The sequence below is a fragment of the Podarcis raffonei genome, chromosome 14 (genome assembly GCF_027172205.1).
Source record: "Podarcis raffonei isolate rPodRaf1 chromosome 14, rPodRaf1.pri, whole genome shotgun sequence".
NCBI classification, from domain to species: Eukaryota; Metazoa; Chordata; class Lepidosauria; order Squamata; family Lacertidae; genus Podarcis; species Podarcis raffonei.
Genome location: NC_070615.1, coordinates 37310636 through 37329618, shown reverse-complemented (window position 1 = coordinate 37329618; position 18983 = coordinate 37310636). Strand labels below are relative to the sequence as shown.

The 18983-nt window shown below is 45.3% G+C and overlaps 1 protein-coding gene across 9 annotated transcripts in view; it reads right to left on the bottom strand.

The window, feature by feature from the left end:
• CRAMP1 (cramped chromatin regulator homolog 1) overlaps positions 1-18983 on the bottom strand; it is a 39520-nt gene continuing 20537 nt past the window's right edge. For 7 of the 9 annotated variants that reach the window (XM_053364213.1, XM_053364219.1, XM_053364215.1 and 4 more), the window contains 13 exons: positions 18248-18329; positions 16375-17655; positions 14516-14690; positions 12670-12851; positions 11901-11975; positions 11091-11172; positions 10188-10292; positions 8510-8682; positions 7168-7248; positions 5383-5617; positions 4647-4811; positions 2496-2644; positions 1-919 (listed from right to left, as the gene is read on the bottom strand). In XM_053364213.1, the coding sequence (XP_053220188.1) occupies positions 755-919; positions 2496-2644; positions 4647-4811; positions 5383-5617; positions 7168-7248; positions 8510-8682; positions 10188-10292; positions 11091-11172; positions 11901-11975; positions 12670-12851; positions 14516-14690; positions 16375-17655; positions 18248-18329 (2950 nt within the window). In that variant the 3' untranslated portion in view covers positions 1-754. The remainder of the gene's footprint in view (positions 920-2495; positions 2645-4646; positions 4812-5382; positions 5618-7167; positions 7249-8509; positions 8683-10187; positions 10293-11090; positions 11173-11900; positions 11976-12669; positions 12852-14515; positions 14691-16374; positions 17656-18247; positions 18330-18983) is intronic. The other 2 variants (XM_053364216.1, XM_053364222.1) reach the window with 2 other exon arrangements.

The window sequence follows — 18983 nt, the reverse complement described above, 5'->3', positions numbered from 1 at the left end:
AAAACTAAAAGCAAGCAAGCAGAATCAGCCAGAGGGATGCTGATTAAGGTGGTGTGCGTATTTTCATGTGCACACACATGTGCACAGGCACACCACACCCATCTACAAGAATAAGGAAAGGAGCATTCTTAAGGGGCTCTCAGATCCTACTCCAGTTTTTCTTTCTAAAGTAGGAACAGACACAGCACTTTTCACGCCATGCAGGAATGTTGATGAATGTAAGTGAGTCCAAAAGGAATTCTGGTAAAAGCAAAGTGGTATTAACTGCTGCCTGACAGGAAAGTGCAAGGAATTATCAATCTGACTGACTGGTCAACAATGCCAATTGAGAGGAGAGAGGAGTATATTCATTCATTTTTTTTTTAAAAAAAAGATTAAAAAAATAGCATACCATCTTATCACCCCCACCCTCCAGCTTAAATGCGGATATGACAACAAGGGTTTGGTTTACTGTATAAAAACATAGCTTGTGGGATTTCTTGCCCAGAGCATAAATCCGGGGCTGTCTTGTAAACTCCACTAGTACTGTAATCAGCTTACACATGTCATTTCCTATAATACTGCTCCCAGTTGTATTGTTCCTAGCATATTGCACATTCCAGGAACTGTAGACTGTTGAAGACAACACTGATCTTCTTATGAGGCATGCTCTAATCAGGACAACAAAAGTATCCACTGCATAGCTATGACATCACTTCTCTCCAGGTTACATAGCTAGTTCAATGGTTTCCACCAGCCAGCTGGGTGAATGTGCTCACTGAGAGAGGTCACCAATGGGAGGGCCATCACTTCCTCCATCAAAGTGGATCTCTCGGCGGTTTGGCTCAGGTATTGAGAGCTCCTGGGCAAGGTCGTTGAAACGAGATATGTAATCTATACTGTTCTCATTCATCATGCAAGCCAGCTGGGAATCTACTATCTAGAAGCAAAGAAGGGGATGGGGGAGAAAAGAGAGGGTAGGTTATTTACAGTTTAGGTCTTGCCACTTTTGCTTGGCCATATCAGAAAGTCTGGAGAAGCTAAACTGAACATAGGCCAGGTTGGGTGTACTCAGCAGGGAAAAGTAAATCCTGGATGTTGCACTGAGCACATCCAAAATCTGTGCTATGACTACACTCTGCAAATTACTCTGCCTATAATGCTCGAGTTTAGAGACTCTGGAGATCAAGACGTACAGTGGGTCATGAGAAGAACCTGCAGATTTGTGCATTTTATTATGTTCCAGCAGGGGGCGACCCACATGTTCAGGAAAAAAGGCCACCCCTAAGCTGTGGAACTCCCTCCCTGCTGTGTTTGACATCTACATTACGTAGTTTTCATACCATGTTGAAGATGGACCTCTTTAACCTGGCCTTTGACACCCGAGAGTTCATTTTAGCACCCACCCCACTGCCTTGACTGTAATCTGCTTTAACTGTTTTAAATACTGTATTTTAAAATCATTGTAACAAGGTGAGTGGCAGGCAAGAAATCAAACAGATAAATAAATTATAGTACTAGGGCAGAGTTCAGGTGAGCAGCTCACAGCTTTAGAAATCCTGCTAAGTCAAAAGCTCCCCGAATGCACAAGAGAACCCACAAAGTGGAGGACTAGAACTCTTCTCCCTGAGGGAGCTGTGTTTGTATGTGGGTTGGTGGTGATGCTGTGCATTGGGGAGCATTCCAAAGTTATTGATGTAATCTGCCTCAGGAAGCCTATAGTCTTGAACGGTGACTTACAAATATCTGAAATAAATGAAAATTAATGGGAAATGACAGCAGAGCTCGTCCTAAGTCCTGCTGCTGCAGAACACATATGGCCAGAAGAGGAAAAGGCCATTATTTCTATGCCAAACAGTTATGAGGATTCCATATCTAATAAACCTTGCAAATTAAAGCAAGTGGGAGGATGCCTTCCTCCACTAGAGGAGATCAAAAAAAGAATACAGAGATTACTGGAATTCTCAGTTTTGTGTTAAATACTAAATAGGAAAGGCTGAGTCACATGCCGAACCCGCACATCCATTCATCCGTTCAGTGCACTCTCCATCAACTAAAAAGGGAAGCAACTGCAGTTTAGCAATCCTGTGTCACCAGCCTTGGTCCTATAATTAAATGGTGGAGGTGGGGAAATTCCTCTCCTTAGCCATTTCCAACAGAACAAATTAGCTGGATTGCTAATTCATTCTGCAAGATCTGGAGGTTTTCCCTGAAGAAGATGGCACTTCTGTTGCAGCAATTACTGCATTTTTCCATTATTGCACTCAAAAACAGTATTTTGCTGCTGGGAAATACCATCTTTCCCATTATGTACATAGGAGATGCTGACTTTGCATCAGGATTTGTGGATTTTTCCCTTTCAAACGTTAAAATGCAATTATAACACATGCTTTGATTAATTACCTGGAAAGGGGGAAGTCTGGAAAAAATACTTCTACGCTAAGTGTCACAAGACTACTATCCCCTCTTTCAGCTGAAGGCTGGCACAGCACCGCACCAATTAAGTATGGACGTACCTCAGCTACATCTGCCAGGGACCGGGACACAAAAGAGTCCCGCGAGTTTCCATCCAGCAGACTCGGTCCCAATAAGGAGGTGCTGCTTGTGTTACTACTAGTAGAGGTTGGCAGCATTTTCCGTCCCTTTTCTGGGGAAAGGAAGCTTGCTGTAAAAACAAAATGATAAAGTTAGCCAGTCAGTATTTTAATTGCTAGGTTTGAGGGATGGGGAGGTACAAAGAGCTTCCTACAAGCTATTTACCCACTTTCCAACATATAATCAAGATGTGTGCACCTGATGTAACTGGGCAAAACCCTAAAAAAAATTCTTCCTCAACTGCAAGGGATGCAGAATCTTTTGGACATATACTAGCATATCAATATGCACATCACTGGTATAGTATTATGTACCTCATATAATACATTACTTGATACTGTAAATAACACAATTTTTGATTAGGAAAAACCAACCAAGCAAACCTTCAAGTTTCTGGTAAGACAAGCAAATAAGTGCCAATATGCTCAGCTTTCAGAATTGGCATTTTGAGGATTCTGAGGGCTGGTTTATGGGCTGGTTGTGACTCTGTTTGCTCATTTAAAGATTGCATTTGGATAGTAGGTACAGGCACTGCTAAATATGCGATTAAATAGTAACAATCAATAATGAAATAAAAATTCATGGATGAGGGCCAATAAGCTGTATTTGAATCCTGAGAAGATGAGTGCTCTTTGCGTGGGTGGTTCTCTGGGAGAGGCAAACCACCCAGTTTGGATGGGATTGCACTGTTTGAAGGAGGAGGTGCATATTTTGAGGGCATTCCTGGATACATCTCCATCACTAGAGGTCCAAGTGTCCTTTGTGGCTTAAGAGTGACTTTCGCCAGCTTTGTCTGTTTTGCTAGCAACGGCTGTTCCTGGACATGGATAGCCTGCCATGGATAGTCCTTGTCTTGGTAACCTTGAAGCTGAATTACTTCAATGAGCTCCATATGGGGCTGCCCTTGGTCATGATTTGGAAGCTCCTGCTGGTGCAGAACGTGGTGGCCAGATTCCTGATGGGGGCATCTAGCCGAGAACATGTGACACAATTGTTAAAACATATGCATTTGGCTGCTCATCTACTACTGAGACAGGTGCAAGGTCCTTAAATTAATTTATAAAGCCCTGGACTACTTAGGTCCAGATTACCTTATCAGTGATGGCCAAACTTGGCCCTCCAGGTGTTTTGGGACTACAATTCCCACCATCCCTGACCACTGGTCCTGTTAGTTAGGGATGACAGGAGTTGTAATCCCAAAACAGCTGGAGGGCCAAGTTTGGCCACCACTGGCTTAAATCCTTCTATCCCAACTCAATCACTGAGATCACCTGCAAGAGCACCATTAGTTGTTCCCTAAGTTAGTGAGGCTCATTTGACAGCAACAAGAAATTGAGTTTCTAGTGTCGTTACCCTAGTACTTCAGAATGCTCTGCTAATATTCAGCAGGTGCCTTCCGTTTCAACCTTTAAGTGCCTGTTCAAAACTTTTCTGTGCTGCTAGTTAAGAAAATATCATTTTGTAATAGTTAACTGACCTCATATTTTAAACTTTCATATGGTTTAATGTACAACTGTTGTAAAATTCTTTTGTGAATGGTAGGACAGGGATAACTCAGTTGGTAGAGCATGAGACTCTTAATTTCAGGGTCATGGGATGAAGCCCTATGTTGGGCGAAAGATTCCTGCATTGCAGAGGGTTGGACTAGATGACCCCCGAGGTCCCTTCCAACTCCACAATACTCTGTTTCAATAAGTAATTTTATAAATACAATGAGGGAAACAGTAGTAGTAGGGGCAATGGAGGAAAGGTGTATAAAGTTACAGTCGTTTGCAACAGTCTCAGAGCAATGCTGGGCTTGGATTGTGCCACTGGTACCATTGCTCCTGCCATTCCCCTAGCCTACCACATGGACTGGCACAATCCCTGTGTGACTTTCACCCCTGTTCATGAAAATGTATGTTGACCTTTTTCACTACATTTAATTTAAGCTGGGTCATTTAGAGCATGAGCTTTGGCAATGAACAAAGCTGACAACCCCTACCCTCAGGAGAAAGAAGGGGGGAGAATTGCAAGTCCAGTAAAAAAGTCCAGATTACAACCAATGTAATCCCCTGTGCAGTGCTACTCACAAAATAAGCTGCTGAGGGAAGAGTCTGTGGAATCGTTGGGGTACCACTGTGGATCATGACTAGGAGAGGCAATCCAGTTCTGCTGGGGGCTGCAGGAAGGGGATGGAAGACTTTTCGAGCCGTCGCTGCCATTCAGCTTTGCTGGGGACAGAGGAACATTCTCGCCTATTAAAAGAAAGTGACCAATTCCGTATGACAAACAGTTGGAGACTGTGTCCTTAAGGAAGCGTGGGCACTGCACACAGATATGACTTCCTTCCTGACTTAATCCAAACAAATGCTTGATGTGGGCCACACAGGAGACAAGACGTCCAAATTACCCCCTCCCAACCATAGCAGAGCAGCAACAATGGTCAACAGAACTCCCTACTGCAGAACTTACAAAAACTTGACCCTTGATCTGCCTGGCTTTGAATTTAAATGGGGCAATAGTGAGAGGCCCAATTTTAAGAGGCCTAAACAAGTGCTATTCTCCTTGACTCAGGGAGGGTTCAAAGGAAATACTTCCATGATCTACTGTCAAAATTAAGATGGAATTCTGTCAAGAACATCTGCTGAGTTAAATCCAATGAGTTAAAAAACAGCTCTGCCAGAGACACAGAAGTATGTGTAAAAATGCACAGCCGACTTTCAAGAGAACATTCCTCTACTAAAAATCCTGACAGAATCAGAGCTGTAAGAATTTTTTTGGATCCTTAACCACTGATTAGTTATTTAGATTAGTTTCATCTCTTACCATATTGACCAGAGCTGATTGCTATTTCAATGATAGAGTCACTGATCTGAGTAGCAGGTTCTCCTTGAGACAGAACATCCTCAGGGGGTCCAGGAAGAGAGATATCCAATAAAGCAGAGACATTGGGAGGAGACAAATGGGTACCAGAAGCATCAGATGAGGGAAGCGGAGGAGTGGCGAGACCATTCTGCAGAGAGGTTTTTGGCAGTTCTGGTAGAGAAAGGACAGGTGCTCCCTGTGGCAGCAAGCAGATATAATAATATTCCTAAGTCATTATTTGTATACATTTTCTGAAATTGTTGCACTGCTACTTTGCTTTTAAAGGCATAGGAATCAATCAAACTAGGAGTTAGCAACTCTGCCTATATTTCTTTGAACACAGAAAGTTTCCTAAAATTGAAGGATAGAATTGGTCCACCTTACTTAGCACCATCTACCTGCAGATGCCAGGAACTGAACCTGGGATCCTCTGCATGCAAAGTGTGTGGCCAACCAATGAGCTATTGTCATGGTGAACTGCCAATCTATGCCCCTCTTTCCAATCTGGCACAGACATATTGTCACTATAACTTCTGATTTTACAGATGGGAAAACTGATACCTATGGATCAGAAAGCCACACAAAACTGGGGTCGGGGCAACAAAAAGTGAACATTGCCAACAAAACACTCTAGATGGTGGTGGTTATGGTGGAAATCAGATCTCCCAGAACTCTTGGCTGGCTGGCTAGCTAGAAAAAGCTGAAAAAGAGACATAAGAGATGGCTGTTTGGCTGCCTTTGAATCCAGTGTTGTGCTTCTGTAGGAAGCAAGTCCCTCTTGAGATATGAATGCTGCCAAGACCCCTGGAATCTCGCACTGCTAGAGTTATCACCTATATATACACGAGCTCTGATTACATGACAGATGGCCTTTGGGTATCATTGTTTACACTCTCCATCACTACCACCCTGCATGTGTATATGTATATATGCATGTGTGTGTGTACGTACATGCAGTGAGAGCACTTAAATCAGTCAACAAATATTATGTTTCTAAAGCACATTGAAAGCAGAGAGGAAATCATGTTTGGTATTAAAACAAGTGTCCCTATGGCTATCAAAGTTTTGTGCTGCCCTTCTATAACTGCCTGCAAGGATTTCCTAGTATACATAGGATGGTGGATTGGAATGAGACATCTGCCTGGCTGTATCATGTTCCTGTCCTTCTATAAGAGAGCAAAGGGACAGCATTCAGAAACAAAGTTCCTTATTGCAACGTGTGGAACCAAGCAGGAGGCAGGTCAGTGGACGCCAGGCTGACATGTCTCCACTTTCTGACTGCAATAGCTTCCACAATGACAATTCATATTCAGGAAAACATTGTGATGGACTGTGTCATTGCCTACGTCATTGCTAAAGAGAAAGTGGGACTGAAACTTAAGTATGCCATTACAGCTATTGCTATAAAGATTGTAAATAGTGCCACCGTGATGCACTTATGACTGGTCAAGCAATATCACTTGATTGAGTTGTACAGCGTCGATGTGAGTGTTTCATCTCAAAGTGTAACTTCAACTGCTGACCACTGCTTCCCACAAACTCTGCTAAATGGACGAAAGCTTCTAACAAGGTGCCTACATACAATTCTCACGCAGCGAAAGTGTGATGGACTGTGACCTTTAATAAACATACCCCAGGAAGCTCAACTCTGGGTTTCACATAAAGCATTAATATGCAGCAGAAAAGAAAAAGGTGTTTGTCACCCTGAAGGTCAAGTAGTTGTCAATTGAAAAGCTTGTATTTTACCTGGAAGCCATCCGGGATTGCCTCCTGCTCAGAGCATGGTGGTAGGCCAAGAAATGGAACCTGACACTCGCTGCTTGAGCCCTGGAAAGTGCAACCAAGAATGACCAAATCAGACTTTCAGGGGATGGAGAATACATATTTAACAAGGGCAGGCTGTAATGTGCCTGTTCCACTGCTCTCATGGGGACTAGATTTATTCAGTTCCCGCCCCAGCAAAATCCACCTTGCCAAAGAAATCCAAATTCAGAATTTAGATTTGCTGAAACAGTTTTACGTATCATTTGTAACACACTCGCCCCATGAGGATTTTCCTGCCAGAATTTTAGAACATGCTGGGGAAATCCAAGACACTGGATGGTATGGAAGGAGGGTTTCCATGGTTTGCAGGAGGGTTGGGGAACCCTTTTGGCTCCACGGGCCAAATCCTTATCAGGATTGTCCTTACTGGCCAAATCTGACAGGTACACAGGCCAGCCACTTATAACCTGATGTCAGGTGATGCTGAACAAATGAAGTGGTTTGCAAGCTGAACTGAGCAGGATAAGTGGAGTGAAATTCTTCTGTTTGACTTTGTGTGCCTGTTGGGAACAGGCACGTGCAGTTAACACAGGATTTAATTTAGCCCATCAGGTGACATCACGGCCATGAGCCCTAGTCAGTATGGTCAATGGTAAGGGATGATGGGAGCTGTAGTCCAATGTCATCCAGAGTGCTACAGGTTCCCCAGAGGGGCAACATGTTGTTGACTAGGAATGTACACAATGAAGGTAACTGTGTACTGCAGAGGACCCTAAGCTACTTGACAAATATTGTCCAGTTGAAAATGCCCTCTTTCTGGGCAAGGTATTTCAGAGGGTAATGAGAGTTAGCTGCACATTCTTGGAGGAAACTTATTATCTTGAGCCATTTCACCCTGGATTCAGGCCTTTCATTACCCCTAAGGCTGAGGTTTTTTTGTACTTCTATTGTTATATTTTATTGTTTCTATACTATTTATATGTTATGTTTTATTTCATGCCACATTTTATTTTGTGTACTGCTCATGCTTTTTGTTATTGTTAATGCTGAACGGTCTAGAAAATTATAGAATAAAGCAGTAAGAGGAGGGAGTGAAATGCTGAATTTCACACTTTGATTTTAAATAAGCACTAAACTCTTTGACTGCAGGTCCAAGGAAGGGAGAAAATAATAGACAAGCCATCATAGCGATGTTGGGTGATATCGCTGGGCTTTTGGCCATGTTAGTCTATCATGCACATTGCAAGGTTCTATCCAGCAGTAGTCTAGAATCAGTTCTACAAGAATTAAACCTTTGTAGGCCTTAACAGAAAAGAAAACTGACCGCAACAATGGAGCCTCCGTTGTGATGTGGTGCTGTTGAATCTTGCCCTGAAACCACCGCAGTCACTGCATCCGGTGACAGTGGGGATACGCCCGACAGGCCTTCAGTATCCAGAACAGGCAAAGGACTGCCAGGAATAATACCGGCACTTTGGGCTGCTAAGTCAATAGCACCTTTGAACAAAGAACAGAAAGCTAAGAGAGGTCTTCTTTCAGCAATCCACGAAGTCAAACTGCTCTCTTATACATGGGCAATAGGTCTTAACAGCTTTTCTGTAGGAGTTGATATGTGCTGAAGTTATTTTTAGTAATTCTTTCTGACACTGAATTATTAATACAGATCACCAATTCAGCGCCTTTTATCTCAAATTTTCAGTTCAACAGATAGGAGCAAAAATTTCAGTGTTCCCTTTGGTTTTCAACTTGATATATCTTGCAGGTAATTATGCCTTTGGTCCTATTAGTTCTGAGGTCTGTACTGGTATGAATTCCAGCAACTTGAAAGGAGTGTTATTAAATTTAAAGGATACAATCTTATCCACTATCATCTAGGGAGGCATATCCTGTGAGAATGAATATGTATATACTATATTCAATAAATATGTAGCAAGCAAGGAAAGCAATCTGGTGGTACATTGTTGTGGGTGGTTGCTCTACAAAATCTGGAGCCATCATCCACACCTCCGCCATCTAAATGCCTCCTCAAACAAAAAATCAGATGGCCCCATCTGCACTAGAAATTTAAAGCAGTATTGTTCCACTTCCAATGGCTGTTCCACTTCTCCCCAAAGAATCCTGGGAATGGCATTTGTTAAGGGAGTTGAGAGTTGTTAGGAGACCCCTATTCCCCTTCCAAGAGCTACAGTTCTCAAGAGTGCCCTGGAAAGACGGATTGGTTATTAAACCACTCTGTGAATTGTAGTTCTGTGAGAGGAATAGCAGTTGTGTGTATCCAACTTGGTTTGGTACCCCTGCCCGTACGGGCCAGTCTTGACAGACTCTAGGGTTGTGCGCTCATCTCACTCTAGAGGCTGGGAGCCAGCGCTGTCCGCAGACACTTCCAGGTCACGTGGCCAGCATGACAAGCTGCATCTGGCGAGCCAGCGCAGCACACGGAACGCCGTTTACCTTCCCGCTAGTAAGCGGTCCCTATTTATCTACTTGCACCCGAGGGTGCTTTCGAACTGCTAGGTTGGCAGGCGCTGGGACTGAGCGACGGGAGTGCACCCCGCCGCGGGGATTCAAACCGCCGACCTTTCGATCAGCAAGTCCTAGGTGCTGAGGCTTTAACCCACAGCGCCACCCGCGTCCCTTTACTCAGAGTAGATCTATGGAAATTAATGGACCCAAGTTAGCCATTTCCATTATTTTCAATGGGTCTAATCCAAGGAGAACTAGTACTGGATACAACCCAGTGACCTGACTGCTAGAAGACTATTGTTGCGGCTCAGCCTCTCAGGGCAAGGCACTCCTGCTTCTGCTAGATGAAAACATTTACGTTCTAATTGAAAATCTAAACTTGTACTTATTGAGTGCAACAGGAAATCAGAGAAGGGGAGAGAAGACAAAATTCATGGCTGTAAAATGATTAAGAGTAGTCGCTTCTGTCATTATAGCTACCATAACATTCCTGCTAAACCTGCCCTCCCCGAACCACCGCCTTCCAAGGAGAAACCTACTGGACAGATGGTTGGTGGCTTGAGCTGGAAGGACCTTGGGAACAATGGGACGGGAAACAGCTGCTTTCGTAAGTGAAGACTGGATCGGCCGAAAAGATCCTCTTCCTAAAAACGAAGTAAAAGCATGAATTTTTTTAAAGGTGGGAAACATTGTCATAGACAGCCAAAGAGCTACGCCCCTCCTTATGGCCAGTTCTCATTCTCTCCCCAGTGGGACATACAGAAGACAGGACCATTTACTGCAAATGGCACCTACAATAATCATAGAATTGCAGTATTGGAAGAGATCCCGAGAGTCATAAAGTCCAACACCCTGCAATGCAGGAATCTCAACTGAAGCATCCATGACAAGTGGCCATCCAACTTCTGCTTAAAAATCTCCAGCGAAGGAGAGTCCACAACAAAGTGTCACGTCTACTGTCAAAGCAAACCCAGCTTCCATTTCAATGTTTCTACTGACAATATTGTCCTTCTGCATGAGAGGAAGAACTCTGTGAAATTAAGTGGAACTACAGGCAAGAAATAAGAGGAACACAAGCTTACGCCCTCAAAATATTCAAGTCTTGTGAACCTCTAATCTTTACACACTTCACAGGGGTGTTAATGGTGCAGAATTTGCTGAGAAACAGGATCCACAGACAGGGCTTACTTCCCTGCAAGTGTGCTTGCTATTCTGGGTTCCTTAGAGAGGAGGTTGCATTCACATGCAGCAGCAAGTAAAAGTGTCCTACCTCGCAGGGCTGTTGGGGTGGTAAAACACAGAAAGGGTTGTAAAATACTCCATGGGTAGAAGGGTTCATTGGTAGGGAGGGAGGGGCTGAAACTAGTGGAAGAGTATTTCACTAGTCTTTCATAGAGTAAACTAAACACCCTGTTTGGAGTATATACACAGTTGAAGCTCACCTGTTGCAGAAGAGTTTGATAAGATGGAGAAGGAACAGACGTGCTGGGAGGAATTTCCAGATGGCCTGGGAAGCAGCGTTCTCTGAAAAAGGCAAGGCAAGATGCCTTTAAAAAGAACAACTTAGGAAATGCAGCACTGGCAACTTACCATGAATGCTGGTCATGCAGGCAACATTTTAGGATCCTAGACCATGTTTCCCTATATCTCCTAGGTTGGGGTGGGGCTAGGACAGGTATCCTGGATAGCTCCCACATGACCACAGGGGAAAGCATCATATGGTACATTTATGATGCTTCAGGGGTGCTACCAACGTTAATTTTTTCCATCACACACAAGACTCTGCTCACTTTTGCCTCTGGTCTCACTCATCACTGGCATGTAGTTTGTGCATGGCTGCCCAAAAGGGAATGGGGCTCTTGGGTGGGAAAAGGTTCCTCATTCTTGCACTAGAGGATGGTCAAAGATGCATGCCTCTACGATGTCAGAATCAAACACCAGCAATGAGTTCTGAGAAGATGCAGGTCTCTCACACTGAGCCATCTAACATGATAAAGAAATGCCTTTCTCTAGTTTCCCAACATTTCCTTGCAAGTATTCACATGAGTCCCATTTGAAACACATACTGAAACAGCTAGCACTAGTTGAGTGTCTCTGGCAATGTTTGCACAATAAAAAGCACACCATTGAATGGCAGGAAATAGTAGGAACTGTCCATGTGGATGGAGAGAGAAAAAAAAGGTCATACGAAAACTACTAGATGAAACTACTCGACATGCAAGAGATACATTTCAATTAGTCTTTCCTCTGACCTGTACTACCAGTGGTTTTCGCAGGTGTCTGTTATGCAGTTTCCTCGGCTTTGGCAAGAAGAAATCAGATTGCATCTGAAGAGAAACAAAGGGAACTTGTAACACACATCATTTTGCTCATCAGGCATGAGACTTGAGGCTTTGTAAGCCACCTAAAAAGTGCAGCCTAGATTGGCAGGGATACATTGTGTTAATGCACTTTCTCTTTACTCTTGAACACCTGCTTCCCCATGGCTCTCCACCCATCCTATGCAGGTAATTTAGGGAAGGGAAGTTCAGGTTGAAGGTGCCTGAACCAAAGGCAGCAGACAGTGCAGACCCTGTTGCTGCACATGAGGCAGGGCAGAACTCTAGCGTAGTGGTGGCTCCCCACACCAGAGGCAGCTCATTGAAAGCTGAATGCTTCTGCCTGTGGAGTATGTAGGAGGACTTGAGCATTTCAACCCCATTTATAAAGAAACAATGAAGCAAGAGAGCACCATGGAATGGGTTAGTCCCCTTCTAGGCTGAAACCCGCGTTGTATCCCTACAACCAAGCTTTTTACCAAACACAGATCAGCCTAACTCCTGGGCCTTCTAAAACAGATTAGGAAGATAAAGCATTTCCAAAATCAAAATGCTGTAGAACAGGGTGACTTGGCTTGTGGCATGGAATAAATTCTCTCTTGATCTGCAGGTTTTGGGGGCAGCTGTATTTATTCCTTATGAGCACCCTGATCACATCTGCACACCTTACAGTTCAACGTATACAGTAATAAATAAAACTTACACTGATTGTATCCAAGCGCTGCCGGAAGGTTAGCTCTGCTTCTTTACTTTGCAAGAAAAGCTTCCCGTGCCTGCTGTTGGGTGGGAGAGTTGTGGGAACAGCAAAGAGACCACCATCTGCATCTGCACTCGTGGAACCTGAAGGACCAGCCACCAAGAGAGGTCCAGAGTGATTTCTCAAACCTGGTAGGGTCAATAAAAATACATGGGAATTAGTCAAGTGCAATTTCCAATTAGAAATCTTTGGAGGCAAAGAATTCTTCCACCAATCCACATTTGTTGTTAGGGAGGGTGAGCCAAATTAATCAGAAACTGAATAGCCTTATCATGATGTTTCATGGAACAAACAGCTGAGGAATCACAGAACTGCAGAGTTGGAAAGGACCGCCTGTGCAAAAACCCCACCACACTATTCCTACCTCATCTCTGAGATAAAATCAGTTGTCTTCCCTCAGAGTACAGACCTACAGCTCAGTGGATACATAGGGGCTATTGGGATCCCTGTGGACCACGTGCTTTTTCCTGTTCAACAAAGCAGCACTGTATTATGAAAATCATGGGCCAGGTCACTGAGAAGAGCCCCTTTATAACTGATGATTTTAAAGTGAAATATAAATAGACTGCAGCAGTATATAATGAAAATCATGGATCTTAAGCTAGGGCCTTGTTAGGCTGGTAATCTGGCCTTGGTCAAAATAGCCTCTATCTCCATCAACATCAGAAAAACAAATCAAGCAAGCACAGACATTCTCAACTACTCTGCAATTTTTCTGCAGAAAAATCCCCAGAAGCTTAACAAGGTTCCTCAAAAAAAGATCAGTAAAAGCAGAGAAGCTTCCCTGAAAGACAACTTGTCCAACTTTTCCAATATTCATTTATCATGAGCAGCAGCAGGGTATGGGGTCAGAATGCTTTCTATGTTTATGTAGGACAACAGCCAGGCCCACCTAGCGAACTACCTTGAGTGAAGTAAGCATGCAGCCTAGAACATTTCTGGAGTCCTCTGCAAACAGAGAGATTCTGTGACAGAAGTGTCAGGACTCCATGGCAGACCAATGCTTTCCTGAATGGTAGAAATGCTGAAAACTAATACCGTATTTTGCGCCCCATAGGACGCACTGGCCCATAAGGCGCACCTAGTTTTTTGGGGGGGAAATAAAGAAAAAAAAATTATTCCCCCCCCCCAGATGCGGGGCTTCCCCCGACCCCAGCCCCCAGAACAGGCTGCTCTGCGCAAACCGTGGGAGCCCTCCCACAGCTTGCACAGAGCTACCCGAAGCCCCGGTGTGACTGCTGAGCGCGCCGGGGCTTCGGGATAAGAGGCAGCTCTGCGCAAGCTGGGGGAGGGCTCCCGCGGCTTGCGCGGAGCTACCCGAAGCCTCGGCGCGACTGCCCAGCGCGGAGCTACCCGCGGGGGATGGCTCCCGCGGCTTGCGCGGAGCTACCCAAAGCCACGGCGCGACTGCCCAGCGCGCTGGGGCTTCGGGATAAGAGGCAGCTCTGCGCAAGCCGGGGGAGGGCTCCCGCGGCTTGCGCGGAGGTACCCGAAGCCTCGGCGCGACTGCCCAGCACGCCGGGGCTTCGGGATAAGAGGCGGCGCTGCGCAAGCCGGGGGAGGGCTCCAGTGGCTTGCGCAGAGTTTCCTGAAGCCTGGAGAGCGAGAGGGGTCGGTGCTCACCAACCCCTCTCGCTCTCCAGGCTTCAGCGAAAGCCTGCATTCGCCCCATAGGACGCACACACATTTCCCCTTCATTTTTGGAGGGGGAAAAGTGTGTCCTATAGGGCGAAAAATACGGTACTTTGTCTTAGGGCTACACAGAACCAGTTCATCTCAACAACTGACTCACCTGAGGAACTGGAGGTGACACTGGGGGGAAAGGTTTTCTTGTGAAGGGCAGGCTGATTGCGTGCACAGCCTGGACTCCGGGTGCTGACGGCGATAACCTTGCCAGGAGGGGTTAGAGCATGCTCCTCTTGAGTGGGCTTTATGGGAGATGTTGCAACAGAGTTCATTTCAGGGATCTGAAAAGAAAGAGAAAATGGTTGAATCCCAATAGCTGCATGCTGGAAGAAAGTGGGGGGAGGAGGAGGATGTTGCCATAGATATGGGTAGTGTGTCTATGCAAGCTTTGTATTATCACCGGGTTGGGGAAAATGTGGTCTTGCTGATGTTGTTGGATTCCAGCTCTCATCAGCAAGGAGACAGCATGGCCCATGGTCAGGGATGATGGAAGCTGCAATCCAGCAACATCAAAAAGACCCACCACTCCTTTTCACTTTATCCTACCTGTAAAATTTCTGGAAATTTTGAAACCATGGTCAAGAGGGTGGGAATCTTTTTCTCTTTTTTTGGTGGGGGGAGGAGACAGAAATTGAGGGGGAAACAGAAAAACAGGCAATGATTCCTTTTCACACTCTTTACAGATTGAAAACCACTTTGTTATTTTAGGAACGTAAAATGTATCATGCATAATTTGGGTTGCCATAAAATTACCACATTTGGTATATTAGAAGTACAGTTTTTATCTAGACAGTAATTACAATTTAAATTTTCTTTGTAAAATTTGCTGCAAATGGAGCTAATTCTGCTGCACTAAAAGCAATTTAGCATCTCTTGGGGTTTGTCAGTTTATGAGGAGCAGCAGCTAAGAAACAATAAAAACATAATAGTTCAGATAGTTCTGAATAGTTTCTATCCAAGAGCTCTGATTGCACTAAATAATGATCTTAGGGCCAGTTGCAAGAAATAGCAAGCAGGAAGTAGGAAGGAATGAGATAGGTTTTAGGTTATGTTATGCCTTTAAATAGGTTATGTTATATTCTGGATTATGTTATGTTTTATAGATTATGTCTGAATAGGATGAGAATGTTGGAGATACGTGCAAATGTGTATGTGAACCCGGTCTTTGGGTGGGTGTTTGATTTTCGTTGTTGTGTATACTGTGTATATATGGACAATGACAATAAATTTATCTTATCTTATAAGCAGCCATTAACATTATAGTAGAAAAAATTATGTATTCTGAAAATTTTATCTCCAGTCTTGTGTCAAGCAAACACAAAGTACTCATTCTCATATTCTCTTTCATAGTCATGCAGAGGACATTTCCCAGCGCCCTATTGCTGCCGGAGGGCAATGGTAGAGATCCCTCCAATGGAGGCTGCAGCACAGTGCAGTGGAACTTCCAGGCCCTCCATGTCTCCTTGCTGAGGGACTTTATTGCAGAATATGGCCTGCTAGTCCCTTTGCGGGGCACAGAGCTGGGCTCCCTTTCCCAAGCTGTTAGCTGACTGGCAGCAGAGAGATACAGTGGGGTTGGAAGGGTGGATGTGGTCTCTTCCTTCTCTAAAGCATCGTGAAGGCAGTCAAAAGAGGAAAGAGAACACCAGATGAGGGGCAGGAGACCATATAAATCAGAGCTCCACAGAACTATGGGCACTACCACATTGGAAAGTACTCTAAAACCCACTCTTAATTTTTGCTATGAGGCTTAATATCTATAAGCTACTCCCAAAAAGTAGCAGTTACCCTGCTGTTCTCTATAAGGCAGAAATAAAAAACGGGAAGGTCTCTCCAGGGTGTACCCAAAGACCCCCTTATCCCTTGCCTTCTTCCTGAAGTTAACCCCTTTGTGCCTTTTTGAGGACCAAAAACTGTGCAAACTGGAAGACGGTGGTTCTTAGCATCAATGCAAATTATACTTACTGGTTTGGGGTTAACTTCAGTGGAGATGAGTTTTAAGAGGCAGTTGAGGAGTTTCTGTTTGTGACAGGTGGCTGACGGAGAAACAGATTTAGGTTCAGGCATCTGCTCCCCAGGATCCTGGGTTTCCGGCCCCAAGACAGACAGCCAATCGTACTCTAGCTGTAGCTTGTTCGGTTTGCCCATCATGAGGTAGACTTCAGCCAAGGTAAGGCTCTCAGAGGTCCGCAGGCTCCATCCCTCCTCTCTGACCTGTTGCACAAGGCGGCTTGGGTCATCCTTGAGAGACTTTGCGACCAATTGTCCCTGAGGTGGTGGTGGCGGCAGTGGCGGCGGCAGTGAGGTGCTGGGCTTCTCCTGAGAGTCCTCCATTACTACATCCGATAGCTCCTTAGCACACATTTCCGTTTGTGGTCCGCAGCACTGGAGGGCCTGAGTTTCAGTTCTGGATGGGCCGCAGCTGGGCAATGCCACCCCACCTCTTGCCAGCTGTGCGGGACTGAGGCTGCCAGCCTCTGTGCTCCCAGACGAGAGCCTCCCGGGAGGGGAGTGCCCTGCCAAGGCAAAATCTTTCCCATTCAGTCTATCTGTGCAAAGACACTTCTCTGGGACAATAAGGTCCTGGCAAGATTTCATGTACCGAGGAAATGGGTCAAGCAGAGAGAGCTCCTCCAAATCAGGGGGGATGCTGCCGCAGTCACAGTTTGGACTGCCAGAAGATGACCCAGTCGCCGGTGCAACGGCTGGTGCCTCCCTACCCTCAGCACAATGGGTTGTGGGAACCGGCTTTTCAAGACTCCCACTCAGATCTTGAAGCCCGGACAGTGGCTTATCAAGACTATGTGCAACACTGAGACACAGGGATGCTCCTTCGGTAAGCCCAGCCTCTGAGGAGCAGTCCTCAGCGTTTGCAGTTGCCTCAAATGTGGACTGAGTGTTTCTACTTGCTTCTGTAGTGCTCTCGGCCCTGGTCCCACCCTTGCCTTCTGTTCCCCGAGGGTATTTCACCTGCCCTCTGGCTGTCCCCTGACCGCTCTGTATGCCTAGAATTTGGGCCGGCGGCAGCAAGAGGGAGTCTTTTGTATTCTGCTTGCATCGGCCAGATTCCTGCCAATGCACTGTACAGAAAGCTTTGGAGTGTACAACCCTGGCAACCCCAGGGAGGGGTGTAAGCGTACAGTTCTCTCCTGGGAAGAGATGGAGCATCACTTTCTCTTCCGAATAGCTGCCACTTGCTTCAGAATCCCTGGAGTCTTGTAGTTGCCTTTCTGCTAGTGTTTTACGCTAAATACAGGACATTAAGGAACACAGCAACACTTAAAAGAGGAGAGAAAGTCTCTCTACAGTCCACACACTCACAGATCCAAGGGGAAATATTTTATAACATAGGCAGGAAACCTTTTTCAGCTAAAGGGCCACATTCCCCTATGGATGACATTCCAGGGGCTGCATGGCAGTGCTGGGTAGGGCCAAAGGACAAAAGCGAGCATAACAAGAAATGTGTGATATAGTAGTCTACATGCTATTCACAGAAAGCCCTGAGATTTCTCCCCAACACACACACACCAGCCCCACACCTCTCCACCCACTATCTAGGTAAGTAGGAAGCATTATCACAGTTCAGTGATACATTCCAGCCAGGCAAGAGTGTTTAGGAAGGGTGCAGAGCAGGGGTGGTGAGGGGCATGACCTGGGGAACTCTCCTACCAATAGAGGGTCTCAAGGGCCTGGGATCCTGCACCCTGTCTCATAAATACAGTAAGGGTCTAATGAACAATAGTGGCTTTCAAGAACTTGAAGGCTAGTTATGTTGAGCACTGTCCCCAGAACACGAAATCAAAAGGCAAAACAAATTTCCGAGCAAGAAAAAGGATACAATGCGCACCTCATGGAGAGCCCATTTCTGTTTCAGGAACTCAATGAGGCTAGATACCTTACGATGCAACTCTACGATCATCCTGGCAAGCCATGGAAGACAAAAAAAAAAAAAAAATACAGAGGAGTCAGCAAATGATGTCCCACTAACAATGTAGTATAGAAGTCACAGTACAAGCTAAGTAAAGCACAGACTCCCTCTCTCTGCAGATGGGCATGTACTCCTTAATTTCCCATTCATTGGAGCAAGGGGGAAAGAATACCAGCTGCATTCCCACCACAGCTAACGGTTGACTATGAATGTACAGATGCCCCCCACTTTTCTCCTTTCCTACTGTGAGAACATCAAGCCACCATTCCTGGCCTAGTGTTATGTCCGAATTGGGGGTCATGGTTTGGTTTGCTCCAAGCAGTCCTTGATGAGGCTAGACAGGTTTTGTTCTTAGTGTTGGTGTGTCTGGAGCAAAAGTAACCATGACCCCCAGGTTCACATGCAATGCAATGCCAGGTATTGTGATAGGGGAGGAGCAAAGCAGAAGTGATCTCCACATTCACGATAAACCATTCTATGGTTTGCTGTGATGTGCAAAGGCAGGCTCTATTCGCATTAATGAACAAATCACCGTATACAAAACAGTAGCAGGTATCCAGGAGATGGAGTCACTTGTTTGCTAGCAGTGGCTAAAGTACAGTGGTGCCCCGCAAGACGAATGCCTCGCAAGACGGAAAACTCGCTA